This window comes from Nomascus leucogenys, chromosome 25, assembly GCF_006542625.1.
Source record: "Nomascus leucogenys isolate Asia chromosome 25, Asia_NLE_v1, whole genome shotgun sequence".
In the NCBI taxonomy this organism is placed as follows: Eukaryota; Metazoa; Chordata; class Mammalia; order Primates; family Hylobatidae; genus Nomascus; species Nomascus leucogenys.
In genome coordinates, this window is record NC_044405.1 from 30,857,797 (window position 1) to 30,879,451 (window position 21,655).

General features: G+C 64.7%; 1 protein-coding gene across 1 annotated transcript in view; it reads left to right on the forward strand.

Annotated features, from left to right (window-relative positions):
* Positions 1-21,651, forward strand: part of COL6A1 (collagen type VI alpha 1 chain) — a 22,472-nt gene extending 821 nt beyond the window's left edge. The window contains exons 2-35 of the mRNA XM_030806124.1: positions 153-282; positions 1,746-1,946; positions 3,874-4,033; positions 4,290-4,418; positions 4,501-4,521; positions 4,807-4,827; positions 4,917-4,961; positions 5,965-6,018; positions 6,486-6,530; positions 6,630-6,656; positions 7,199-7,225; positions 7,319-7,363; positions 7,969-8,022; positions 8,177-8,239; positions 9,184-9,246; positions 9,337-9,390; positions 9,536-9,571; positions 9,921-9,983; positions 11,322-11,384; positions 14,448-14,510; positions 14,728-14,790; positions 15,148-15,198; positions 15,406-15,441; positions 15,903-15,965; positions 16,160-16,225; positions 16,663-16,698; positions 17,649-17,685; positions 18,257-18,265; positions 18,758-18,891; positions 19,465-19,574; positions 19,722-19,905; positions 20,031-20,214; positions 20,665-20,694; positions 20,936-21,651. Of these exons, the coding sequence (XP_030661984.1) occupies positions 153-282; positions 1,746-1,946; positions 3,874-4,033; positions 4,290-4,418; positions 4,501-4,521; positions 4,807-4,827; positions 4,917-4,961; positions 5,965-6,018; positions 6,486-6,530; positions 6,630-6,656; positions 7,199-7,225; positions 7,319-7,363; positions 7,969-8,022; positions 8,177-8,239; positions 9,184-9,246; positions 9,337-9,390; positions 9,536-9,571; positions 9,921-9,983; positions 11,322-11,384; positions 14,448-14,510; positions 14,728-14,790; positions 15,148-15,198; positions 15,406-15,441; positions 15,903-15,965; positions 16,160-16,225; positions 16,663-16,698; positions 17,649-17,685; positions 18,257-18,265; positions 18,758-18,891; positions 19,465-19,574; positions 19,722-19,905; positions 20,031-20,214; positions 20,665-20,694; positions 20,936-21,558 (2,990 nt within the window). The 3' untranslated portion in view covers positions 21,559-21,651. The remainder of the gene's footprint in view (positions 1-152; positions 283-1,745; positions 1,947-3,873; positions 4,034-4,289; positions 4,419-4,500; positions 4,522-4,806; positions 4,828-4,916; positions 4,962-5,964; positions 6,019-6,485; positions 6,531-6,629; positions 6,657-7,198; positions 7,226-7,318; positions 7,364-7,968; positions 8,023-8,176; positions 8,240-9,183; positions 9,247-9,336; positions 9,391-9,535; positions 9,572-9,920; positions 9,984-11,321; positions 11,385-14,447; positions 14,511-14,727; positions 14,791-15,147; positions 15,199-15,405; positions 15,442-15,902; positions 15,966-16,159; positions 16,226-16,662; positions 16,699-17,648; positions 17,686-18,256; positions 18,266-18,757; positions 18,892-19,464; positions 19,575-19,721; positions 19,906-20,030; positions 20,215-20,664; positions 20,695-20,935) is intronic.
* Positions 21,652-21,655: the final 4 nt, after the last annotated feature.

The following is a 21,655-nucleotide window of genomic DNA, read 5'->3' on the forward strand; positions in this document are numbered from 1 at the left end:
ACCGAGGGACGTCCTGCTGCCTTTCCCGGGAGAGCCTCTCCGGGCCCGGGGTTCTGGGCTGCAGGCGCTGGGCTGGCCGGGAGGGCAGGCGCAGCAGAGACTCGGAGAATGGGGCGAAAGCTTGAAGGCCCCTCTCCTCCATCTTCTGCCAGACTGCCCCGTGGACCTGTTCTTTGTGCTGGACACCTCTGAGAGTGTGGCCCTGAGGCTGAAGCCCTACGGGGCCCTCGTGGACAAAGTCAAGTCCTTCACGAAGCGCTTCATCGACAACCTGAGGGACAGGTACGAGGGACGCCCCATGACCTTCCTCCTGTGCTTCTGGGCCTCGGGCCTCTTGGAGGGAGGGGTGGGGGCCTCAACCTCCCCTCTAAGAAGGACGAGCGTTGCCCTGACCAGAGCCCCTCCCGGCGCCCTCCAGGGTGAGCTGGTTTGAGACCCTGCTCGCGGGGGTGGCACCTGTTCAGCAGGGCCGAGGTGACAGTGAGGCTGAGATGTAGGGAAGAGAGGCTCTGGCAGGCTGACCGAGAGGGTTCAGCGCATTGGCCCAGCCACGCAGTCCTGCCTGGTGCCCGGGAGCCCCTCACTAACCACCTGGACCCTGGTTCTTTCCGTGGGCTGTGAGAGCCTCTACCTGGGTCCTGGATCCCACGTTCTGAAGGTCCCCAGCTCAGGGGCCGGGAGGGGTGTTGCTCTGCAGCCCCAGGGCCCCCAGGCTTGGTTCTGGGCTTGGGACACGGCACCCTCTGCTCCACGTTACTCCATCTGTGCGTGTGGCCAAGGGCAGACCGGGGGGGGAGAGGGGAGTCCGTCCCGTGGGTGCACAGGGCCGTTGCGGGGGGCATGTAGAATGTAGAACGAGGCTCCCTCACTGAGACGGGCCCTGGCAGTGGGGACACAGCTTAGCCGGCGTAGGACCCCCAGTCTTCCTTAACCCTGCTGACTGGCCACTGGGCTGAAGCCGCCCGCCACCAGAAGAGGCACAGTCAGAGGCTGCCGGTAACAGCAGGGTGGACCTTCCAGCCCACACCGTGCCCAGTAGGAGCCATTGGTACCAGAAGCCCTGAGCTTAGTGGACATGGCCAAGCCCGTGAGGCAGTGTGCAGGGGGGTCTGGCTGTGGATGGCACCAGGGAGGGGCGGCCACGTGGCCCAGCGTCCCCTGAGTCGCCCGTGTTGCCTTTACTCAGGCTCCCCATGACTCAGTTTCCCACCTGTGAAATGGGGCGGAGTCATCCCCACATCGCTGCCACTGGCATTCCTGCAGGCGCCGTGGTCACTCTCTGAATGGGTGGGGGGTGGGTGGGGCAGAGGTGGGCCCACCCCAGGCTGGGGCAGAGCAGACCCCTGAGAGCCCCAGGCTCAGGTGCTCAGGGGGCAGCAAGGGGGCTGCTCAGACCCCCACCCCCGGGTGCCTCCTTCCCCCACTGTCATGCTGCCCCACTGCAGGCCCAAGGACCCCACCCCAGCAGGGCCACACGCTCAGGGCTCCTGGTCTGAGGGCCCGGGGGATCGAGGCGCAGGGGGATTGGGGCGCAGGGGGATCGGGGCGCAGGTCACTTGCTGGCCACACCCACCTGCACAGCCTTCCAGGAGGGCCGGCCTCAGGGCCACAGGGCAAGTCCAGCTGCGTGTCAGCCACGGCCAGGGTGGGGCAGCCTGTCCATCTGGGTGACGTCGCGCCCTGGGACAGGCAGCGATGGCGCCAGGGGCTGCCCACCTCACACCCACCGTGCCTGTTCCTGGCAGGTACTACCGCTGTGACCGAAACCTGGTGTGGAACGCAGGTGCGCTGCACTACAGTGACGAGGTGGAGATCATCCAAGGCCTCACGCGCATGCCTGGCGGCCGCGACGCACTCAAAAGCAGTGTGGACGCAGTCAAGTATTTTGGGAAGGGCACCTACACCGACTGCGCCATCAAGAAGGGGCTGGAGCAGCTCCTCGTGGGGTGAGTGGCCCCCGGCCTCCTGCCCACGCCAGCTCTCATGCACACCCAGCCCGGGCTGGGGTTGGCCTGGGGTCCCTGTGCGGCTTCAGCTGCGGCCTCCCTGTTCTCTTGGAGGCCACACTGCCTCCCTGACCCACTTTGTGGGCAGGAAAGAGACAGAGACAGAGAGAGACGGAGACAGACAGAGACAGAGAGAAACAGACACAGAGAGAGACAGAGACAGGGGAACAGAGACAGAGAGAGACAGAGACAGGGGAACTGAGATGGCAGACAGAGACAGAGATGGAGACAGATAGAGACAGAGAGAAACAGAAACAGAGGGACCGAGACAGGCAGACAGAGACAGAGAGAAACAGAGACAGAGAGAGACAGAGACAGGCAGACACAGACAGAGAGACAGGGACAGAGAGACAGAAACAGAGACAGAGAGACAGAAACAGGGACAGATAGAAAGAGAGAGACAGAGGGAAACAGAGAGACAGAGAGAAAAATACAGAGGCAGAGAGAAGCAGAGACAGAGAAACAGAGACAGGACAGGGACAGAGACAGAAACAGAGACAGAGACAGAGACAGAGGGGCAGAGACAGGCAGACAGACAGACAGAAAGAGACAGAGAAACAGACAGAGATACAGAGCCAGAGAGACAGAGACAGAGAGAAGCAGAGACAGGGACAGAGACAGAGAGAGACAGAAATAGAGAGAGACAGAGGGACAGAGACAGGCAGACAGACAGAGACAGAGGGACAGAGAGGGGGACAGAGATAGAAGCAGAGAGAGAGAGAGACAAAGACAGAGGCAGAGAGACAGAGAGAGAAGCACAGACAGAGACAGACAGAGAGACCGGAAACAGAGGCAGAGAGACTGAGAGACAGGGGGGATTTTCCCTGCAGCATCAACACCAAGCAGGGCTAGGATCACGGAAACAAACTCATCAGACCCGAAGCACGCGCTTTCTCGGGGTTTTTCTGGACTGGGGGGTTTCCTCTCATCCCAGTGTCCAGCTGTGGGGACGCAGCGGCCGCAAGCCCTGGAGTGTCCGGAGGGGAACATGGCCTCCCCACACCCAGCCCTTCACGAGGCCTCAGGATCGCAGTGGGGGTCCCCGAGGCTGCCCTGTCCAGCCAGGCGGTGCGGGGAGAGCCTCTCCCCGAGGTTGGTCTCGGAGGACCGCACGGCCGGTGTAGGCCAGACATTCCCTTTCCAATGGTTGTGCCCACTTCCCTCCAGAGTTGGTGCCAAACTGGGACCTGGGGGACCTGGAGTCGCAGGAAGTCGTCTGCTGTGTGCAGGGGGTGCGTGGGGGACGTGGCCGCGCACATCAGAGTGCGGCGCCCCGTGGAAGCCACAGACAGACACGACTCCTAAACGAGCTCGCCCTTCTGGCCGAGATGCTCAGCGTCCCCAGCAGGCCGCCCGACTGCCCCGCGATGCTGCCCTCCTTCCTGCTGCTCCCACTTCCCCTTTCGGGGGTTGGATTTGGGGCACTCTGGGATCGCCCTGTTGTTTGCTCATCACACCCATTCCCTGCAAGAGCCACGGTGACCGAGCAGCCTTGAGTTGAGGCAGCTTGTGGGTAGACGCGGCGGGGGCATCTCGGAGGGGCACGCTCCCTGCCGCTCTCAGCCTCCACTCACTGGCTAGGGGCTTTGCGCCCCAGGGCACTGCAGGAACTGAGCCTCCTTTGGGGTCATGGGCGCCTCTCCTGGGAGGGCGTGGATTTTCCAAAGCAGTTTAGAGAAATGAGACCCACAGAGTGTTATTTCCCATGGTGAGGTTCTTTTTAGTAATCCCCACCGTATAGCCAGGATCAGCAAAGAGAAGCGGCTCCTCCTAGTGAGACAGGGGCCAGCACCTCCCAGACGCGCTTGGGTCTCCCTCCAGTTCCCCCACCTCGTCTCGGGGTCTCACGCTTCCCTCTCCTGTCCAGGGGCTCCCACCTGAAGGAGAACAAGTACCTGATTGTGGTGACCGACGGGCACCCCCTGGAGGGCTACAAGGAGCCCTGCGGGGGGCTGGAGGACGCTGTGAACGAGGCCAAGCACCTGGGCGTCAAAGTCTTCTCGGTGGCCATCACGCCCGACCACCTGGTAGGCACCGGCCCGCCCCGCAGATGCCCCCAACCACACGGAGTGGCGGCTGCAAGGCCCCGGCAGCCGGGACCGTCTTTTGGTCCTCGGGAGGGTGTGGGGACTCCAGCCGGCCACCCTTGCCCCTGAGAGGCCAGCACCTCCTGCTGAGAAGCCTGGAGGGCCCCAGCCCAGCCTCCCCTCTGGCCCTGTGAGACACAGCCCCGGCTGTCAGGGGTCCCAGCCCTGCTCAGCCCGCCCTGAACACTGCCCCCAGGAGCCGCGTCTGAGCATCATCGCCACGGACCACACGTACCGGCGCAACTTCACGGCGGCTGACTGGGGCCAGAGCCGCGACGCAGAGGAGGTCATCAGCCAGACCATCGACACCATCGTGGACATGATTGTGAGGCCCCTGCCCGGGAGACGGGGAGGCCCGCGGCGGCCCCAGGCGGAAAGTAATTCTACGTTTCCATTTCTCTTTTCAGAAAAATAACGTGGAGCAAGTGGTAAGAGCCCTCCCCACCTACCCCCAGCCGTGAGTCCACGCATCCACCCACGCGTCCACCTGTGTGTTCAGGACGCGTGTCCCTATGCATATCCGCCCATGTGCCTGGGACACGTGTCCCCTGCGTGTCTGCCTGCGTGTCTGCCCATGTGCCTGGGACATGTGTCCACCTGTGTGTCCACCCGTGTGTCCGTCTGCCCATGTGCCTGGGTCGCATGTCACCCTGTGTCCCGGCCGCATGTCCTTGGCTTTCCCACTGACTCTTCTCCACGCCTTCCCCCCACAGTGCTGCTCCTTCGAATGCCAGGTGAGTGTGCCCCCCACCCCTGACCCCGCGCCCTGCACCCTGGGAACCTGAGCCTGGGGTCCTGGCTAACCGTCCCCTCTGCCTTGCAGCCTGCAAGAGGACCTCCGGGGCTCCGGGGCGACCCCGGCTTCGAGGTGAGTGGTCACTCTTGCTCCTCCCATGTGTTGTGGGGCCTGGGAGTGGGGATGGCGGGACCAAAGCCTCCTGGGCACCCAAGTTCACCATGAGGATCTGGAGGGGACGGCGGGGTCCAGACGGAGGGGACGGCGGGGTCCAGACGGAGGGACGGGGGTCCAGACGGAGGGGACGGCGGGGTCCAGAGGGGAGGGGGACGGGGGGCGGGGGTCCAGACGGAGGGGACGGCGGGTCCAGACGGAGGGGACGGCGGGTCCAGACGGAGGGGACGGCGGGTCCAGACGGAGGGACGGCGGGTCCAGAGGAGGGGACGGCGGGTCCAGACGGAGGGGACGGCGGGTCCAGACGGAGGGGACAGCGGAGCTCCAGATGGAGGGGACGGCGGGTCCAGACGGAGGGGACGGCGGGGGTCCAGCAGGCAGGCTCTGGCCACGCAGGGTGTGGGCTGTCCCGGGGGCGCTGGGGGCTTCTGAGGGTGTCTCTGTCCGCCCTGCCCTCAGCCGCACTCTGCTCAGGAGAAGGACCTTTCTGGGGGTCGGAGGGTGAGAATGTAGGGCCCCTGGTCGTGTGTGGCTCACACAGGATGACCTTAAACGTTAGAATTAGCTGCTGATAATTACAACTTGCCACGAGGCTGCTCAGGGACCTCAGATTTCTGGCTTCTAAAAACCATCAAACCCAGCAGCTGTGGGCCCGAGTCCCATGGCCATTTCCTGGGGGTCGAGCCACGGCCCTGGGGGGCTTCTGTGCTGCACGTCCCTCCCACCTGTGCCTGGGGGTCAGCAAAGCCGAGCAGACAGGAACGGAGGCAGGGAGTGGGGCGAGCTGGCGTGCGGGCTGGAGCTCCCAGACCCAGGCTGACCAGGAGTGGTGGGGAAGGTGCTTTAAAGCCCTGTGATCCCTGAAGGTTGGATGAAGCGTCTTTTTAAAAACCTGTTTTGTGAGCCAGCTTTTTAGAAAGAAACGGGGCTGCCCCCAACCTTGACCTGTTTTGTGTTCCAGGGAGAACGAGGCAAGCCGGGGCTCCCAGGAGAGAAGGGAGAAGCCGGAGATCCTGTGAGTGCCTGACTGTGGGGTGGGGGCCCTAAGAAGCTGGAGGCGGGGAACGATTAGGCCTTGGAAACTTCCGGAAGAGTGTCTGGGTTCTGAGTGCCAAAGTCACCCTGCCTGTTCCTTGTGGGTGGGAGCAGGCCCGGAGGGGCCACAGCCCAGCCATCCTTCCACACAGCCCCCCAGGCAGCCCCTGAGCCCCCCTGCCAGGGAGGGGCTGGGTGGGGAGGTGGCCCAGGGTGCTCAGGCCGGCACCGTCCGGGGCCTTTGCTGTGGCTCCTTGGCCCAAATCCTATCCATAGACTTCTCTCCCCCAGCTCCACCTTGGAGCCCCTCGGCACCATGGGCCCCGTGCAGCAGAGCTGCTTTCTCGGGCTGACCGGCCTGGGCTGGAGGGAGGGGTGTGGGGCTGGGTGGGCCTGGCCCCGCTCCTGCTCCTCCAGGGGCATCTCACCGTCTCCTCTGTGTTCCAGGGAAGACCCGGGGACCTCGGACCTGTTGGATACCAGGGGATGAAGGTACATGCCCCCCCTTTCCTGGCCCGAGCCCGGTGGTGCCCTCAGCCCTGCACAGCACTAACAAGCCTTCCTCTTCCTCTTCTTCCACTGGGCGTGTAGGGAGAAAAAGGGAGCCGTGGGGAGAAGGTGAGTGAGGCTCGACCTCGGAGCTGGTCTCTCCAGGCGCAGATGTGCCATCTTGGACGAGAGTGTCCCCGGGAATGAGGACAGTGTCCCCGACAGGAGACCACGTGTCCAGCAGACCCGCTCCACTGCCCCTCGTCCCTCCTTCCATGTGGAAGGACAAGGACAGCCACCTAGGCGCCCAGCAAAGGCGCCTGTGTCACTTTCACCCCACCCCAGAGCAGGGGTCCTCTGGGCGGTTACCCTCTGCGGAGCGGGGGTCCCCCGGGCGGTTACCCTCTGCGGAGCGGGGGTCCCCCGGGCGGTTACCCTCTGCGGAGCGGGGGTCCTCTGGGAGCTTACACTCTCCGGAGTGGGGGTCCTCCAGGTGGTTACTCTCTGCAGAGTGGCCCCTCCTTATCACTGTCAGTCCCCATGATTCTCAGCAGTGATGTTGCCCCCTCGGGTTGGGGGCACCCAAACCCCTGCCTCGCGTGGGCCTAAGCCAGGCTTGCTCTGCCCTCCCCACCCCAAACACCCCCTCACACCCCTTCCTGTCTCCGCAGGGCTCCAGGGGACCCAAGGGCTACAAGGTGAGTGTGGGCTCCTGGGAGGCGGGAGTTCTGCCCCCACGGCAGCATGTCTGACCTGCATCTGATTCCGGCCTTCGTTTTCCTGCCTCACAGGGAGAGAAGGGCAAGCGTGGCATCGACGGGGTGGACGGCGTGAAGGTGACCAGGGAGGGATGGAGTGGACAGGGAGGGACGAGGAGGGATGGGACGGGATGGGGAGGGACAGAGTGGACGGCGTGAAGGTGACCCCAGGAGGGATGAGGAGAATGGGGAGGGATGAGGACGGATGGAGTGGACGGCGTGAAGGTGACCGGGGAGGGATGGGGTGGACAGGGAGGGACGAGGAGGGATGGGAGGGATGGGGGGGGAGGGACGGGGAGGGGGAGGGACAGGGGGACGGGATGGACGGGATGGGGAGGGACAGAGTGGACGGCGTGAAGGTGACCCCAGGAGGGATGAGGAGGAATGGGGAGGGATGAGGAGGGATGGAGTGGACGGCGTGAAGGTGACCCGGGGAAGGATGGGGTGGACAGTGTGAAGGTGACCAGGGGAAGGAGGGGGAGGGACAGGGAGGGATGGGGTGAGGTGACCCCAGCAGGAGGGACAGGGAGGAGTGGGGTGGACGGTGTGAAGGTGACCCCAGGGGGGTGTCTGCTAGGCGGGGCTTTCCAGGGAGGGCATGGAGGGCGCAAAGTCTGACAGGTGATTGGCCTCAGTTTACCCACTTGGCCGTCAGATTTTCTGTTTTTTTTTCCTCTTTCCAGGGGGAGATGGGGTACCCAGGCCTGCCAGGCTGCAAGGGCTCGCCCGGGTTTGACGTAAGTCACTTCCTCTCACTGATATTTTAAGACTAGCGCTGTCAGCAGCACCTCCTGTGGACTCAGTTTTGACTTCTGTCTGGGCGGTCCAGGGCTGCTGCCAAAGGCCGCGGTGGCCTCTGCCGGTGGTGTCATGCTGCCCTCTTCTCTCCAGGGCATTCAAGGACCCCCCGGCCCCAAGGGAGACCCTGGCGCCTTTGGACTGAAAGGAGAAAAGGTGAGTGACCCGAGGCCCCTGGAGGGCCAGGGCCTTCACGGTTGGCCAAGCGCTGAATCGGAAACTGCTCCTGGAAGCAAGTCCTGGTCCGAGCATGTCGGCCACCCGTGCAGCCTCAGAGGGGAGGAGCTGGTGGAGGCTGGAGGCAGGCAGGGGAGCAGCGGGGACAGTGCCCACCGTGGGGACAGCGGCCGTGGCACTCCCGCCCGGAGCCTTCCCTGCAGCCCGAGGGCCTTCAGGCCTCCACAATTCTGTCCCCCGCACCTGCCGCTCGCTTGGCGCAGATGGGACCCCACCGCGTCACTCCCAGCCTGCGAGCCGCAGCCCAGAATGGCTCTCAGAACTGAGAATGGGCTGGGTGGCACTGAGGGCGGCGAGTGGGCGGGAGGGCTGGCAGGAAGGTGGTGAGCGGGGGCGGGAGGGCGGGAGCCAAGGCAGGAGAAGGAGCTTTTTCGTCTGGCTTAAAGCTGAGTCTGCCATTGCTGGTGTTTTCTCTGGAGTTTCTTTGTTGAAACCGCAAGTGCTAGGGAGACAAGGGCGAATGCTGACCCCACCCCAGACGTTCCCAGACGAGCTCCTAGAACCCAGCAGACGGTTTCCAAATCTTATCTTCGAGTTCCCAGATTACCCTCCAGGCCCTAGATTTGAGTTTGCCAATTTGCCAGCCTGGCAAAGCTGTGCCTTCTCTATATGGGAACCAAGTCCTGCCCCTTAGACAAGATGGCCCTTGGCTGGGCCTCACAGGGAACAAGGTTGGAACATTCCAGGAGATTTTTGTGCAGTGTTGTGGATAGCTGAGGGTGCTGGGGTGTCCGGGCTCAGAAGGTGTTGGTCAGAGAGAGTGGCCTGAAGTTTGGGTGAGAGGACCCTGGATGTGGCCTCTGACGGCTACACCCCTGATGCACACCCCTGCGAGCGTGTGTGACTCCCCCGGTCTTCCCCAGGGCGAGCCTGGAGCTGACGGGGAGGCAGGGAGACCAGGGAGCTCCGGACCACCTGGAGACGAGGTGAGGAGTGCAGAGCCCCCACAGATGCCAGGCATGGGCCCAGGGAGGGTCCAGGAGATGGAGTGACCATTCTACCTTTGTTCCCCACAGGGCCAACCGGGAGAGCCTGGGCCCCCTGGAGAGAAAGGAGAGGCGGGCGACGAGGTGAGTGAGGGCTCCCGACACCTTCCTGGGGAAGTGCACGGCCTCAGCCTCTGATCCTCTTTGCTCGGGGTCTGCTCCATGTCCCTGAGACCAAACGCAGGGTGTCCACCAGACTAACGCCAGTGTCTGTTTCTCTTCATCCCAGGGGAACCCAGGACCTGACGGTGCCCCCGGGGAGCGGGTGAGTGGGGCAGGGGCAGCCTGTGCTGTTGGCCTCACCGTGTAGCTGTGGACGTGGCCTCTGCGGCCCAGTCTGGCCCTCCCGGCACTGAGAGCCACAGCCTCCTGCCCAAGACAAGTGGGTTTCTTCACCCACACGTCCAGGACGCCTCTTCCCACAGTCTTGGAGCGGGTGGGACCTGGGGAACCAGGAGATTCCGGCCTCTGGAACCGTGGGGCATGCGGTGGAGGGAAGGCCCCTCCCAGGGGTCCTGCTGGGGGAGTCGGCCTAGGCCAGGCCTCAAGCCCCACCCCAGCTGGGTGTGAGTTCCAGCAGCTGAGGCTTCACCCCTCCATGTCTCTCCACTCAGGGCGGCCCTGGAGAGAGAGGACCACGGGGGACCCCAGGCACGCGGGGACCAAGAGGAGACCCTGTGAGTCACAGTTCCTGGACCTGGGACCCACCCTAGGAAGGGGCAGGCAGATGCTGGGGCTGGGCCAGGCCTGCGGAGCCACAGGACACGTCACAAAGCCCCCGTGGCCCCTTGACGTGGCCAACCCATCCCCACGCCGTCAGGAAGGGCAGCCCCAGAAGTCGGCACCCAGCCACGTGCCTGATGCTGGGACCTGTTTTGTGTGAAGGCGTTGCCCGTGGGCCCAGTGCCCACTTTCCCACCAGGCAGCATCCACGTTTCTGCATCCAAGCTTGGGTTCTTTGGAATAATTTTTCTTTGTTAAAATTCCCAGCATGAGGCAGAACCCCAGACGGGAAGCTAGGCCTGCAGGGCGCCTGTCTGGGAAGTCTTGACATGGAAAACTCGCCCCAGAGCCGAGATGCCAGTGGCCTCAGAGGCCACCCCCCACCTTCAGCTCCGTGGGCCGTGGGCCTCGCTAGGCCACCCCACAGCCCAGCCTCAGGGTGCAGAAGCACAGGGCCCTTCTCTGTCCCTGTGACTTGCTGGGAAAGCTGTGCTGGACCCGGGGCGGGGCAGCTGGCAGACTCCGGGCGTCTCAGTCCCGCCCGGCTCAGGGAGAGCCAGGGCCTGGCGGGCAGAGTGAGGGGAAGAGAATGCCCTGGTGTGCCCAGCCGAGCCACCAGGCCTCAGAAGCAACGCCCCCGGGTGCCCCCTTGTCCGAGAATCAGGACATGCAGCTGTCGTGTGCTGTGGCAGTTGGGCGGGGCTCCAGCAGGGCCAGAGAGCTGAGCTGGGGCCAGAGTCGCCACCACCGAGGGATTTGGCTCCCCAGTGGGGGGTGGGGGATTTCTGACCTCCTCCCTGGGAGCTCCCCAGAAGCGCACAGCCCCCGTGGAGGGGTTGGGCGGACGTCAAAGCAGGGATCGTGTGACTTAGTGACTCAGACCGCCCTCTAGGCCCACTCCTCTGAGATCAGGAAATGAGACTGGCAGCCAGGCAGAGCCCAGAGGAAAGGCCAGCCACACAGCTCTGGCTTCCCAGTGGGCCACAGGTCCGTGGCTACAAACACTTGCCGGGTCCGCGGAGCTCGCTGGAGAAGCAGGGATGCACGCAGGGACGCCTGTGGGGCCCCAGGAGGAGCTGCCGGCCTCCTGAATGAAGATAGCCAGCCACGCCGATGGCCACGCACGTGGGCCGAGGAAACGCTTGGCGAGGCCAGGAAGGGGCTGTGCGGGGAGGGAAGGCCGAAACAGCCCAGTGACCACCTGGACAGCACGCTCTGGCTCCCAGCGTGCCCGGGCAGCTGTCCTCCCCAAGGATGGCCCAGCTCCACACTCACGGCTTGTTTCTCCTCAGGGTGAAGCTGGCCCGCAGGGTGATCAGGGAAGAGAAGGTCCCGTTGGCGTCCCTGGAGACCCGGTAGGAAGCCCTGTGGGGTTGGGGGGCGTTGGCCAATTTGGGTTTTGGAGGTAGAAGTGCTCCAGCAGCTCACGCACTGGGGGTCTGTTCATTTCTATTTGAGGGCGTCTGTGTTCCCATAGATCTCGGGGGTGTCCCTGCGTGGGAGCCGGCTGCAGGGGGGTGAGGCGCAGCCTGGGCCGGGCTGGTGTGGATTGGTGAGAGCAGGCCCAGTGCCCGGGGGCCTGACGCTGAGACGCTCAGCCCCAGGTGGAGAAGTGCTGTCTGGGGGCCCGTCTGGGGCAAGGGTGCCTCACAGTGAGGAAGAGGTGTTGGAGCCCCTGGGAGACACTGGGAGCTCGGTCAGCATTTGTTTTTCTGGGTCAGGAGCCAGGCATGACTGTGGCTGGAGGTCAGCTGGGGAGTGTGAGGCTGTGGAAGTTTCCGGAATCCTGGGGTGTCAGGATGAAAATGCACTTTCATCTCATTCTAAATTCCCTTCTCCGAGCCTCTGGAATCGCCTTGCATGCCTCGAGGCTTTCTGTCTCTTCCCCCATTCTGATGACTGCCATGATGGTGACTCCACTGTGGTGTTGCCCGCAGGCTGGGCTGGGCTGGCCGTTGCATCCTCCCGGAGCTCACCTGCCCCACGGGGACAGGAAGGCCTCCACACAGTCACGCCCGGAGACGGCAAGTCTATGCTCCCGAGCTTGTCTGCTTCTGTGGACAAATCGACCGTACAGCTCCATGTGCGCAGCTGCCACCCACCATGCACAAGGCCAGACCCTGGGCACGGCAGCTGTCTCAGATGTCCAGCAAGAAGGGCCTCAGACCCAGGGAGATGGGAGAGGCCGTCCCAGTGCAAGTCACATTTGTATTTCTGTGCACGAGGTGAAATCGTGCTTTTGTGGTGCCAACAGGTGTTACACAGCTGTTAAAAATACCTGTGTCATAGATTAGGACCAGGGCAGGGCTTGGCAGGCAGGCGGGGTCTGCGCCGTTCGTCCACCTGGTCCTGCGTGCCGCTCTCGGCAGGGGCAGAAAGGGTTCCCGACACCTTCCTGGGGAAGTGCACGGCCTCAGCCTCTGATCCTCTTTGCTCTTTGAGCTCCCGGGGCTCCAGCCCTGAGGCTGATCTGACCTCCCGTGTGGTCACCCAGGACAGGGCCAAGTGCAGGGCACAGCGCGTGGAAGAGGCCATGCAGCCAGTGGCAGGTTGTGGGGAAGGGACGGCCCAGGGCCACGTTCCAGGCTTGGGAGGCTGCCGCAGACCTTGGTAGCTGAAAGTCTCAGTGGGAATGAGCGTTCAGAGGCCAGGACTTGCTCGGAGAATTCTGACCACACCCTGCCTGTTTTATATGTTCAGTTTTCAAAGTAATTAATAGCCACTATAAAAAAAAAAACAAAGCCACTTTCAAAGGGTTGTGGTAAGAGAGGCAGTCCTGTGAGCAGGCCGGCTGCAGGGCCTCCAGGGGCGTGGGGCAGGCTGCACAGGGGCTGGTGGGTCCCGTGCCTGGGGGTCTGGGAATAGTCTCTAGGCTGCTGTCCTGGAGGAGGTTTCCCCCAATGCCTGAGACCAGGGCACCATGTGACCCATGACTCACAGCTGCCTGGCTGAGGCAGGCACTTGTTCACCTGGAGCCTCCCTGGGGCCTTTCGGGGCCTGGGGGTGTGGATAGGTGGCTGTGGAGCCACATTTGTCCATCGGGATGTTGGGCTCCCAGCTGGCCTTCCGGGCTCTCCCTGCACTGGGCACCTCCCTGCTCAGCCCTTGCCAGCCTTACCCCTCCCCTCCACCCCACCCAGCACGGGGCTCTCCCTGTGTGGACGCCAGAAGCGGTCGGGCCCTCAGGGCTGGTCCTGGGAGGTGCCCCCAGTGAGCTGCTCTGCAGAAACTGCCGAATCTGGCCTCCTGCTGTCTGTGGCACAGTCTGACTGTGTGTGGTGAGGTCCAGGCCTTCTGCCTCCCACTCACCTGCCCTAGGGCACAGGGACCTCCTTTCCATCCTTCCTCCTGGCCCCCTTTTTGTGTTCCCAAGGCAGGGTCTCAGGGTACCAGACTAACCCCTGTGAACCCCAAGTTTGGTGGGCTTCTGGACCTCCTTGAGGCCCGTGTGCAAAGTCCCCAGTCAACTGTGCAGTCCTGACTGCTGGGGTGTTGCGTTGACCACACAGGGTGCAGGAGCTTCACAGCCAGGCCTGGTGCTTGCACGGTCAGGGTAGGGAGAGCAATACACTAGATGCCTCCTGTCTGCCTGGTGGAGGCCACGGGTCAGGCTGGTGAATGGGCCCAGTCTGGTAGTGGGGAAGTTGTAAACATTTGAACCACCAGACAGGCCTTATCGGGAGGCATCGGCCTAACCACAGGCCAGGGACAGGCGTCCGATCAGGCTCATGGCTGGGGCCCAGCAGGGCCTGGTGGGCCGGGCGGTGTGCACACGGCTCCCTTCTTGGCTCAGCTGGGCGAGCTGGGAAGTGCTTGGGGTGCCTGGGCTAGACTCGGAAGGGCAGGGACTCGCCGCTGGAGTTGTCCACGGAGCAGGCCCTCAAGGGTGGGGGCTGGGGCCAGCTCTGCAAATAGACCCCCACAGGGGGTCCTCATGAGATGTGGGGGACCCAAGGAAGTCCAGCAGGCGGCCTCAGGTGCAGGTGGGGGCAGGGTGGTGCCCAGGCTCAGCACACAGAGGGTCCTGTGGTTGGGGGTAGGCTAAAGGGACCAGGCCAGGCCCAAAGGGGACCATGAGGGAGGGCAGTCTGGGGCCACTCTGATAGGAGAAGGGGCAGGTGGTCTGCGGCCCAGGGACCGGTAACCTCACCCTTCCTGAGGGTGAGGTGAGGGGGCCTGAGGCACCAGCCGGGCACCCACCGAAGTGCTTCAACACTTGTGCCCAGGCCCTTTGTCCAGGCCCTTCGTCAGACCCAAGAGTGGACCTGGCTCTCCCCCTGCACTGATGGGACCAGGGCTGGAGCCTGGGGGCCCTGATGCCTCACGGTCTGAGACCCTCAGCTTAGGGTCAGGGAGGGCTCAGGCCTGAGGGCTGGGTGAGGCCTGTGGTCCAACGTGCCACATCCATCTCTCTACAGGGCGAGGCTGGCCCTATCGGACCTAAAGGCTACCGAGGCGATGAGGGTCCGCCAGGGTCCGAGGTGAGTCCCACTCCCCACCCATGCCCGCCCACCCAGGAGGGACCTGAGGGTCCAGAACCCACTGTCTGCCCAGTGCTGGCCCCGCGCCCTCTGAGGACTCTATGGCCCTGGGTGTCCTGGCTCCCGATGGGACCTCTCCCGGCCCCAGGAGGGCCCTGCTTCCCTCCAAGGTCACCGTGCTGAGCCTGCTCCCCTCATGCCTCCTCTTCCTCCTCAGGGTGCCAGAGGAGCCCCAGGACCTGCCGGGCCCCCTGGAGACCCCGGGCTGATGGGTGAGAGGGTGAGTGTCCAACGGCTCGGGCCCTGGGGCGGAGGCCTGGCTGCCAGAGGCCCCGGGAAGCCCCAGCACCGCACTGTGGAGCTGCCCGGGGTCCCTGACTGGGCCGGGGGCGCCCGTAGCATCACTGGCTCCTGGCCACAGTCGGCACCTGAGCCAGAGGCCGCCTCGGCAGGGCCCCTCCTGCCCCGAGATCCGGGTCCCAGGGTCCACGGGGACCAGCAGGTGGCCCCAGGGGAGGGAGCCGGCTTCTGGGCTGACGGAGGGGCCCTGCGGGTGCAGTGCTCCCGCGCCTGTGCTGGCCAGTGGGTATCCCAGGCCTGGCCGATTGGCACGGTGATGGCTACTCTGCCCCCCCAGGGAGAAGACGGTCCTGCTGGAAATGGCACCGAGGGCTTCCCCGGCTTCCCCGTAAGTGTCCGGAGGCTGAGCCCACAGGAGCTTGCCCACGCTGCCTGCGGCACCCTCTTTAGCAGACTGGGCACTCTCGGGTGGGCGGGCTGGCCCAGGAATTCCATGGCCGGGATTCTGTCAGCTCAGGCCCTTCCGCTGTGCGCCCCTCACAGCCTCCCCTCTCAAATCAGAACCCGGCATCACTGCCCTGCTTTTCCATGACAGGGGTATCCGGGCAACAGGGGCCCTCCCGGGATAAACGTGAGTACACCCCCTCCTCCATCTGGCTGTGGGCACACACACATTCACAGTCACAGGGACATGCACGTGTGAACACACATGCACAAACGGGTTCCCGAGCAAACACACGCGGTCCACAGGCACCCACGGCTGCCCCACTGTCTGTGGCCGCAGCTCCAGTCAGCATCAGCTCCAGCACGCCCTGCGAGGCTCCTGCTGTGGTGTGGCCTGTGGGTCCCCTCACGGCCCTGACCGCCCAGTGACCGATCTCCCCTCGGTGCGCAGGGCAGGCCCAGCCCCAGAGGCCGCCCCACGGCTCCCTGGGCCACTCCGGGACCCAGTTTCTCCAGCCCAGGAAAGTGTGTGGTGGGGGAAGGGAAGAGAAGAGTGCCTCTCTTATCTTTGTTTTTTTCCTTTTAAAATTTCTGCTTCCTAAAAACAAAATAAAACCCTGTTAACCAAGTGCTCTCCCATCACTGCAGGGCACGAAGGGCTACCCCGGCCTCAAGGGGGATGAGGGAGAAGCCGGGGACCCCGGAGACGATGTAAGTGTGGATGGGAGGCAGGGCCAGCCCCGAGTCCGCCTGAGCCATAGAGGGTTGGCCCTCGAAGCGCAGTGGACCAGGACCGGCTTGGGGAGGCCTCATGGGCCCCGGCTGCTGGATGCTCTGTGGACGGGGCCAGTGCGCAGATGCTCGGATGGTGCACCATCCATTGACACAAGGCTGTTTCCTTCCAGAACAATGACATTGCACCCCGAGGAGTCAAAGGAGCAAAGGGGTACCGGGGTCCCGAGGGCCCCCAGGTGGGTGGATGTGGCTGGGTGAGGCCACGGTGGGCTGTGCCTGGGACGTTGGATACTGGGGCTGGGGAACGCTGGAAGAGGCTGGGAGAGTGGGAGGCGGTGGGAGGGAATTTTGGGGAGCACATCATCTGGGGGGCTCTGGGGGTGGGAGGTGCCGGTTGCCAGGGCCAGGTGGTGGCCAGGGCAGCAGAGCCGAGCCCCGGGAGACAGTGGGTCCTCAGGGTGGGGCCCACCTGGGATGGCCGCCAGGACCACCAGTGTGCGAAGCCCCAGCTGCCCTCACAGCACCCTCACTGGAGGACGAGGGGCTGGGTAGGGAGGGGCTGGGCAGGGGTGGGCGTGATGAGGGGCAAGGCCCCGGGGGTGGGGCTGTCTCAGCTCAGCGAGCACAGTGGGCACCTCACCCTCAGAGCTCCTCTACTCCGTTTCTCGGACAGGGACCCCCAGGACACCCAGGACCGCCCGGGCCGGACGTAAGTGGGGCTCTGTGAACATTGCTGGGGGCGACCACTGCAGCTTCCGTCCCTTGGGGTGTGGGTCCTGTCCGTGGGTGCTCCTGCAGATGCTGCTCACAGGTGGGGGTGGGTTGTGGAAGAAGAACTGGTACCAGGCCCTGGGGACCCATGATGGCCATGGGAAGACCTGTGAGGATCATAGGGGGATATGTGAGGATCACGGGGGACGTGTAGGATCATGGGGGACGTGTGAGGATCATGGGAGGGAGGACGGGTGTGAGGATCACGGGGGGACGTGAGGATCACGGGGGGGGGACACGGGGGGGTGTGAGGATCACGGGGGGCGTGTGAGGATCACGGGGGGGGGGGGGGACGTGTGAGGATCACGGGGGGACGTGTGAGGATCACGGGGGGCGTGTGAGGATCACGGTGAGGATCACGGGGGGACGTGTGAGGATCACGGGAACACGTGTGAGGATCACGGGACACGTGTGAGGATCACGGGGGACGTGTGAGGATCACGGGGAGACGTGTGAGGATCACGGGGGACGTGTGAGGATCACGGGGGACGTGAGGACGGGGAGACGTGTGAGGATCACGGGGGGCGTGTGAGGATCACGGGGGGACGTGTGAGGATCACGGGGGGACGTGTGAGGATCACGGGGGGACGTGTGAGGATCATGGGGGGCGTGTGAGGATCATGCAGGGACCTGTACCCATGAGGACCATGAGGGGACCTGTGATGGCCATGGGGAGACCCATGACTGTGCTGTTTCTGTGACCACGTCAGGGGTCCAGCCCAGTAGCAGGGGTATAGTGGGCAGAGCTGGGCACACCTGCAAAGAACCTCCTGCCCAAACCCAGCCCTGTGGGGGCCCCAGGGAGGGTGATCTGGAGACCCAGCAGCCCACAGTCCCCGCTGGGAGGGGCTATCCATGGCCCCAGTACCCTTGTCTCTCCCTCCCCAGGAATGCGAGATTTTGGACATCATCATGAAAATGTGCTGTGAGTATCTCTGAGAGGCCGTCCTCGTTAGGGAGAGCAGGGCCACCAGCCTGGTCTGTTCCACTCCTAGAAGGGTCTCTCCACTGTTGGGGGCCTGGGTCTCTGGGTACATCCTGGAGGAGGCTCCTCAGCCAGCCCCTACCAGCCTCCAAAGCCCTCCCAGGCCCCCGGGTCCCCACACAGGCTGAGAGTCCCTGGTGCCAGGCATGGCTGCCACGTGGGGAGGGCGGCCGAGGAGGCGGGGCAGGAGGCCAGGGAAGGGGGGAGGCTGGTGAAGGAGGGAGGCTGGGGAAGGGGGAGGCTGGTGAAGGAGGGAGGCCAGGGAAGTGGGGAGGCTGGTGAAGGGAGGCCGGGGAAGGGGGGAGGCTGGTGAAGGAGGGAGGCCGGGGAAGGGGGGAGGCTGGTGAAGGAGGGAGGCCGGGGAAGGGGGGAGGCTGGTGAAGGGAGGCCGGGGAAGGGGAGGCTGGTGAGGGAGGCCGGGGAAGTGGGGAGGCTGCCCCGAGAGTAGGAGCCTTTCTGACGTGTGCAGGACGCAGCCCTGACTGGTCTAACTGACTCTTTCTCTTCTCAGCTTGCTGTGGTGAGACCCGCACTCTAGCTCCTGAGAGAATGGATCCCGGGGGCGGGGGAGCGAGGCCTGGTCCCACGAATGTCACAGGACAGCACGTGGCACCCTGGTCCCCGCCCGCGGCTCCCTGCACCTGCCCGCCCCCTCTGGGGCCTGCTCCAAGCCAGCAGGGTTCCAGGGTGTTGGGCTGGGCCCTGCCCTCTTTCATCCATAACTGAAATAACCAGGGGCATGCTGGGGGGTCCCTGCTCCATCATTCTGGCCCACAGGCCACACGCCTAGCCTGGCTGAGCAACGCTGGCCCTGACCAGCCGTCAGACAGAGCGGCCGTTAGGAGGCCATGGGAAGGGGTGGGCTCTTCTGGGGCTGAGACAGGCGGGACCCCAACGTGTCAAGCGAGGACGTGGCAGCCAAGGAGGGGTCAAGCGAGGACGTGGCAGCCAAGGAGGGGCCAGGGCGGTGGAGGGGAGGGGCGTGCTCTGCTGACACCGCCCCTGCCTGCAGAATGCAAGTGCGGCCCCATCGACCTCCTGTTCGTGCTGGACAGCTCAGAGAGCATCGGCCTGCAGAACTTCGAGATTGCCAAGGACTTCGTCGTCAAGGTCATCGACCGGCTGAGCCGGGACGAGCTGGTCAAGGTGAGGCCTCGCCCCACCTGGCTTTGTCAAGCCCAGGTGCACCCTGGCCCTGCCGGCCGCCCCTGCCCGCGCCAGACCTCAGCCTCCCAAGGCCACCACTGCATCCCTGTGACTTCCCTGCTCGTGACGAGGATGCCAGGCACGCGCCAGCCCGTCCAGGCCTCCAGCTCCACCTGGCGAGGCTGGCCCCATTCTACACAGGCGCCCCAGATGAGGGAGGGTCCCCGCTCTCCTTGAGGGGTGGTAGTCTGGGGTCCTGAGTCCTGGGGGTGGGCTTGTCCCTCGTGGACAGATCCCAGGAGGGCTTCATCCACCGAGGAAGATTGCTTTGCAGGGGACCCAGGTCCCGGGGGCTGTGCCACCCTCTGGGCACCTGGAGCCAATCGCAGGGGACCCAGGTCCCGGGGGCTGTGCCACCCTCTGGGCGCCTGAGCCAATCGCAGGCGACCCAGGTCCTGAGGTCCTGGGGGCCGTGCCACCCTCTGGGCACCCGCAGCCAATAGAGTCATCCCTGGGAAGCTTATGCGGACCTGGGGCAGCGCTCGGGTCCTGACCCTGGTGCCGATTGCACAGTTCGAGCCGGGGCAGTCGTACGCCGGTGTGGTGCAGTACAGTCACAGCCAGATGCAGGAGCACGTGAGCCTGCGCAGCCCCAGCATCCGGAACGTGCAGGAGCTCAAGGAGTGAGTGCCCCAGGTGGCCAGGACCCTCCCACCCCTCGCCCCGACCCCTGGCCCCACGGCGGGTCGGCCCTGACCCCCGATCCCAGGTGGGCTCGGCCCCACGGCAGGCCTGGCCCCAACCGGCCCCTCCTGCCCTTTGCTGTGTAGAGCCATCAAGAGCCTACAGTGGATGGCGGGTGGCACCTTCACGGGGGAGGCCCTGCAGTACACACGGGACCAGCTGCTGCCGCCCAGCCCGAACAACCGCATCGCCCTGGTCATCACTGACGGGCGCTCAGACACTCAGAGGGACACCACACCACTCAACGTGCTCTGCAGCCCCGGCATCCAGGTGGGGTGGCCACCCCCAGGCTACACCTGCCCCGCCTAGGGCACCCCACCAGCCAGGGTGGCCTTGTCTCCAGAAAGACGAGGGCAGAGCAGGCTGCACCACACCGACACTGTCTGTCCCCACAGGTGGTCTCCGTGGGCATCAAAGACGTGTTTGACTTCATCCCAGGCTCCGACCAGCTCAATGTCATTTCTTGCCAAGGCCTGGCACCGTCCCAGGGCCGGCCCGGCCTCTCGCTGGTCAAGGAGAACTACGCAGAGCTGCTGGAGGATGCCTTCCTGAAGAATGTCACCGCCCAGATCTGCATAGGTGCGCACGGGGCTGTCCCAGATCTGCGTAGGTGCACGCGGGGCCACCCGGGCCGTCCCAGATTTGCGTAGGAGCGCCCGGGCCCGCCCAGATCTGTGTAGGTGCGCACGGGGCCGCCCAGGGCTGTCCCAGATCTATGTAGGTGCACGCGGGGCCACCCGGGCCGTCCCAGATTTGCGTAGGAGCGCCCGGGCCCGCCCAGATCTGCGTAGGTGCGCACAGGGCCGCCCAGATCTGCGTAGGTGCGCACGGGGCCGCCCGGGCCGTCCCAGATCTGCGTAGGTGCACGCGGGCGCCCAGGGCTGTCCCAGAGGCCTCCTCCTCCCAGCTCGCTGTGACCTCCCAGGGGCACGGCCACCCCTGTGCTCGGACGGGAGGTCCTGCGACATCTCCTTGTGGGGTTATAGGTGGAACAGTGGGCTCACACTGCACGGCTTTTCTCTTTTACAGACAAGAAGTGTCCAGATTACACCTGCCCCAGTGAGTACCTCCACGGCTGGGACACGTGGGGAGGAGGGCACCGTGGCTGGGGCGCAGGCTCTGAGAGGAGGGGGCTCTGGGAGGAGGGCCTGGCGGTCACGAGAGCAGATGCATGGCTCAGTCCAGTGGCTGAGCACCACCGTGCCGTGCCCTCTCTGGGGAGCTTAGATGCCCTCTGGCCAGCCCACTGCAGCTGCATCACCAGGGCCTCATGCTAACAGCTGCCCACCCCGCCCCGCAGTCACGTTCTCCTCCCCGGCTGACATCACCATCCTGCTGGACGGCTCCGCCAGCGTGGGCAGCCACAACTTTGACACCACCAGGCGTTTTACCAAGCGCCTGGCCGAGCGCTTCCTCACAGCGGGCAGGACGGACCCCGCCCACGACGTGCGGGTGGCGGTGGTGCAGTACAGCGGTACGGGCCAGCAGCGGCCAGAGCGGGCGTCGCTGCAGTTCCTGCAGAACTACACGGCCCTGGCCAGTGCCATCGATGCCATGGACTTTATCAACGACGCCACCGACGTCAACGATGCCCTGGGCTATGTGACCCGCTTCTACCGCGACGCCTCGTCCGGTGCTGCTAAGAAGAGGCTGCTGCTCTTCTCAGATGGCAACTCACAGGGCGCCACGCCCGCGGCCATCGAGAAGGCCGTGCAGGAGGCCCAGCGGGAGGGCATCGAGATCTTCGTGGTGGTCGTGGGCCGTCAGGTGAATGAGCCCCACATCCGCGTCCTGGTCACCGGCAAGACGGCCGAGTACGACGTGGCCTATGGCGAGAGCCACCTGTTCCGTGTCCCCAGCTACCAGGCCCTGCTCCGCGGTGTCTTCCACCAGACGGTCTCCAGGAAGGTGGCGCTGGGCTAGCCCGCCCTGCACGCCGGCACCAAACCCTGTCCTCCCACCCCTCCCCGCTCATCACTAAACAGAGTAAAATGTGATGCGAATTTTCCCGACCAACCTG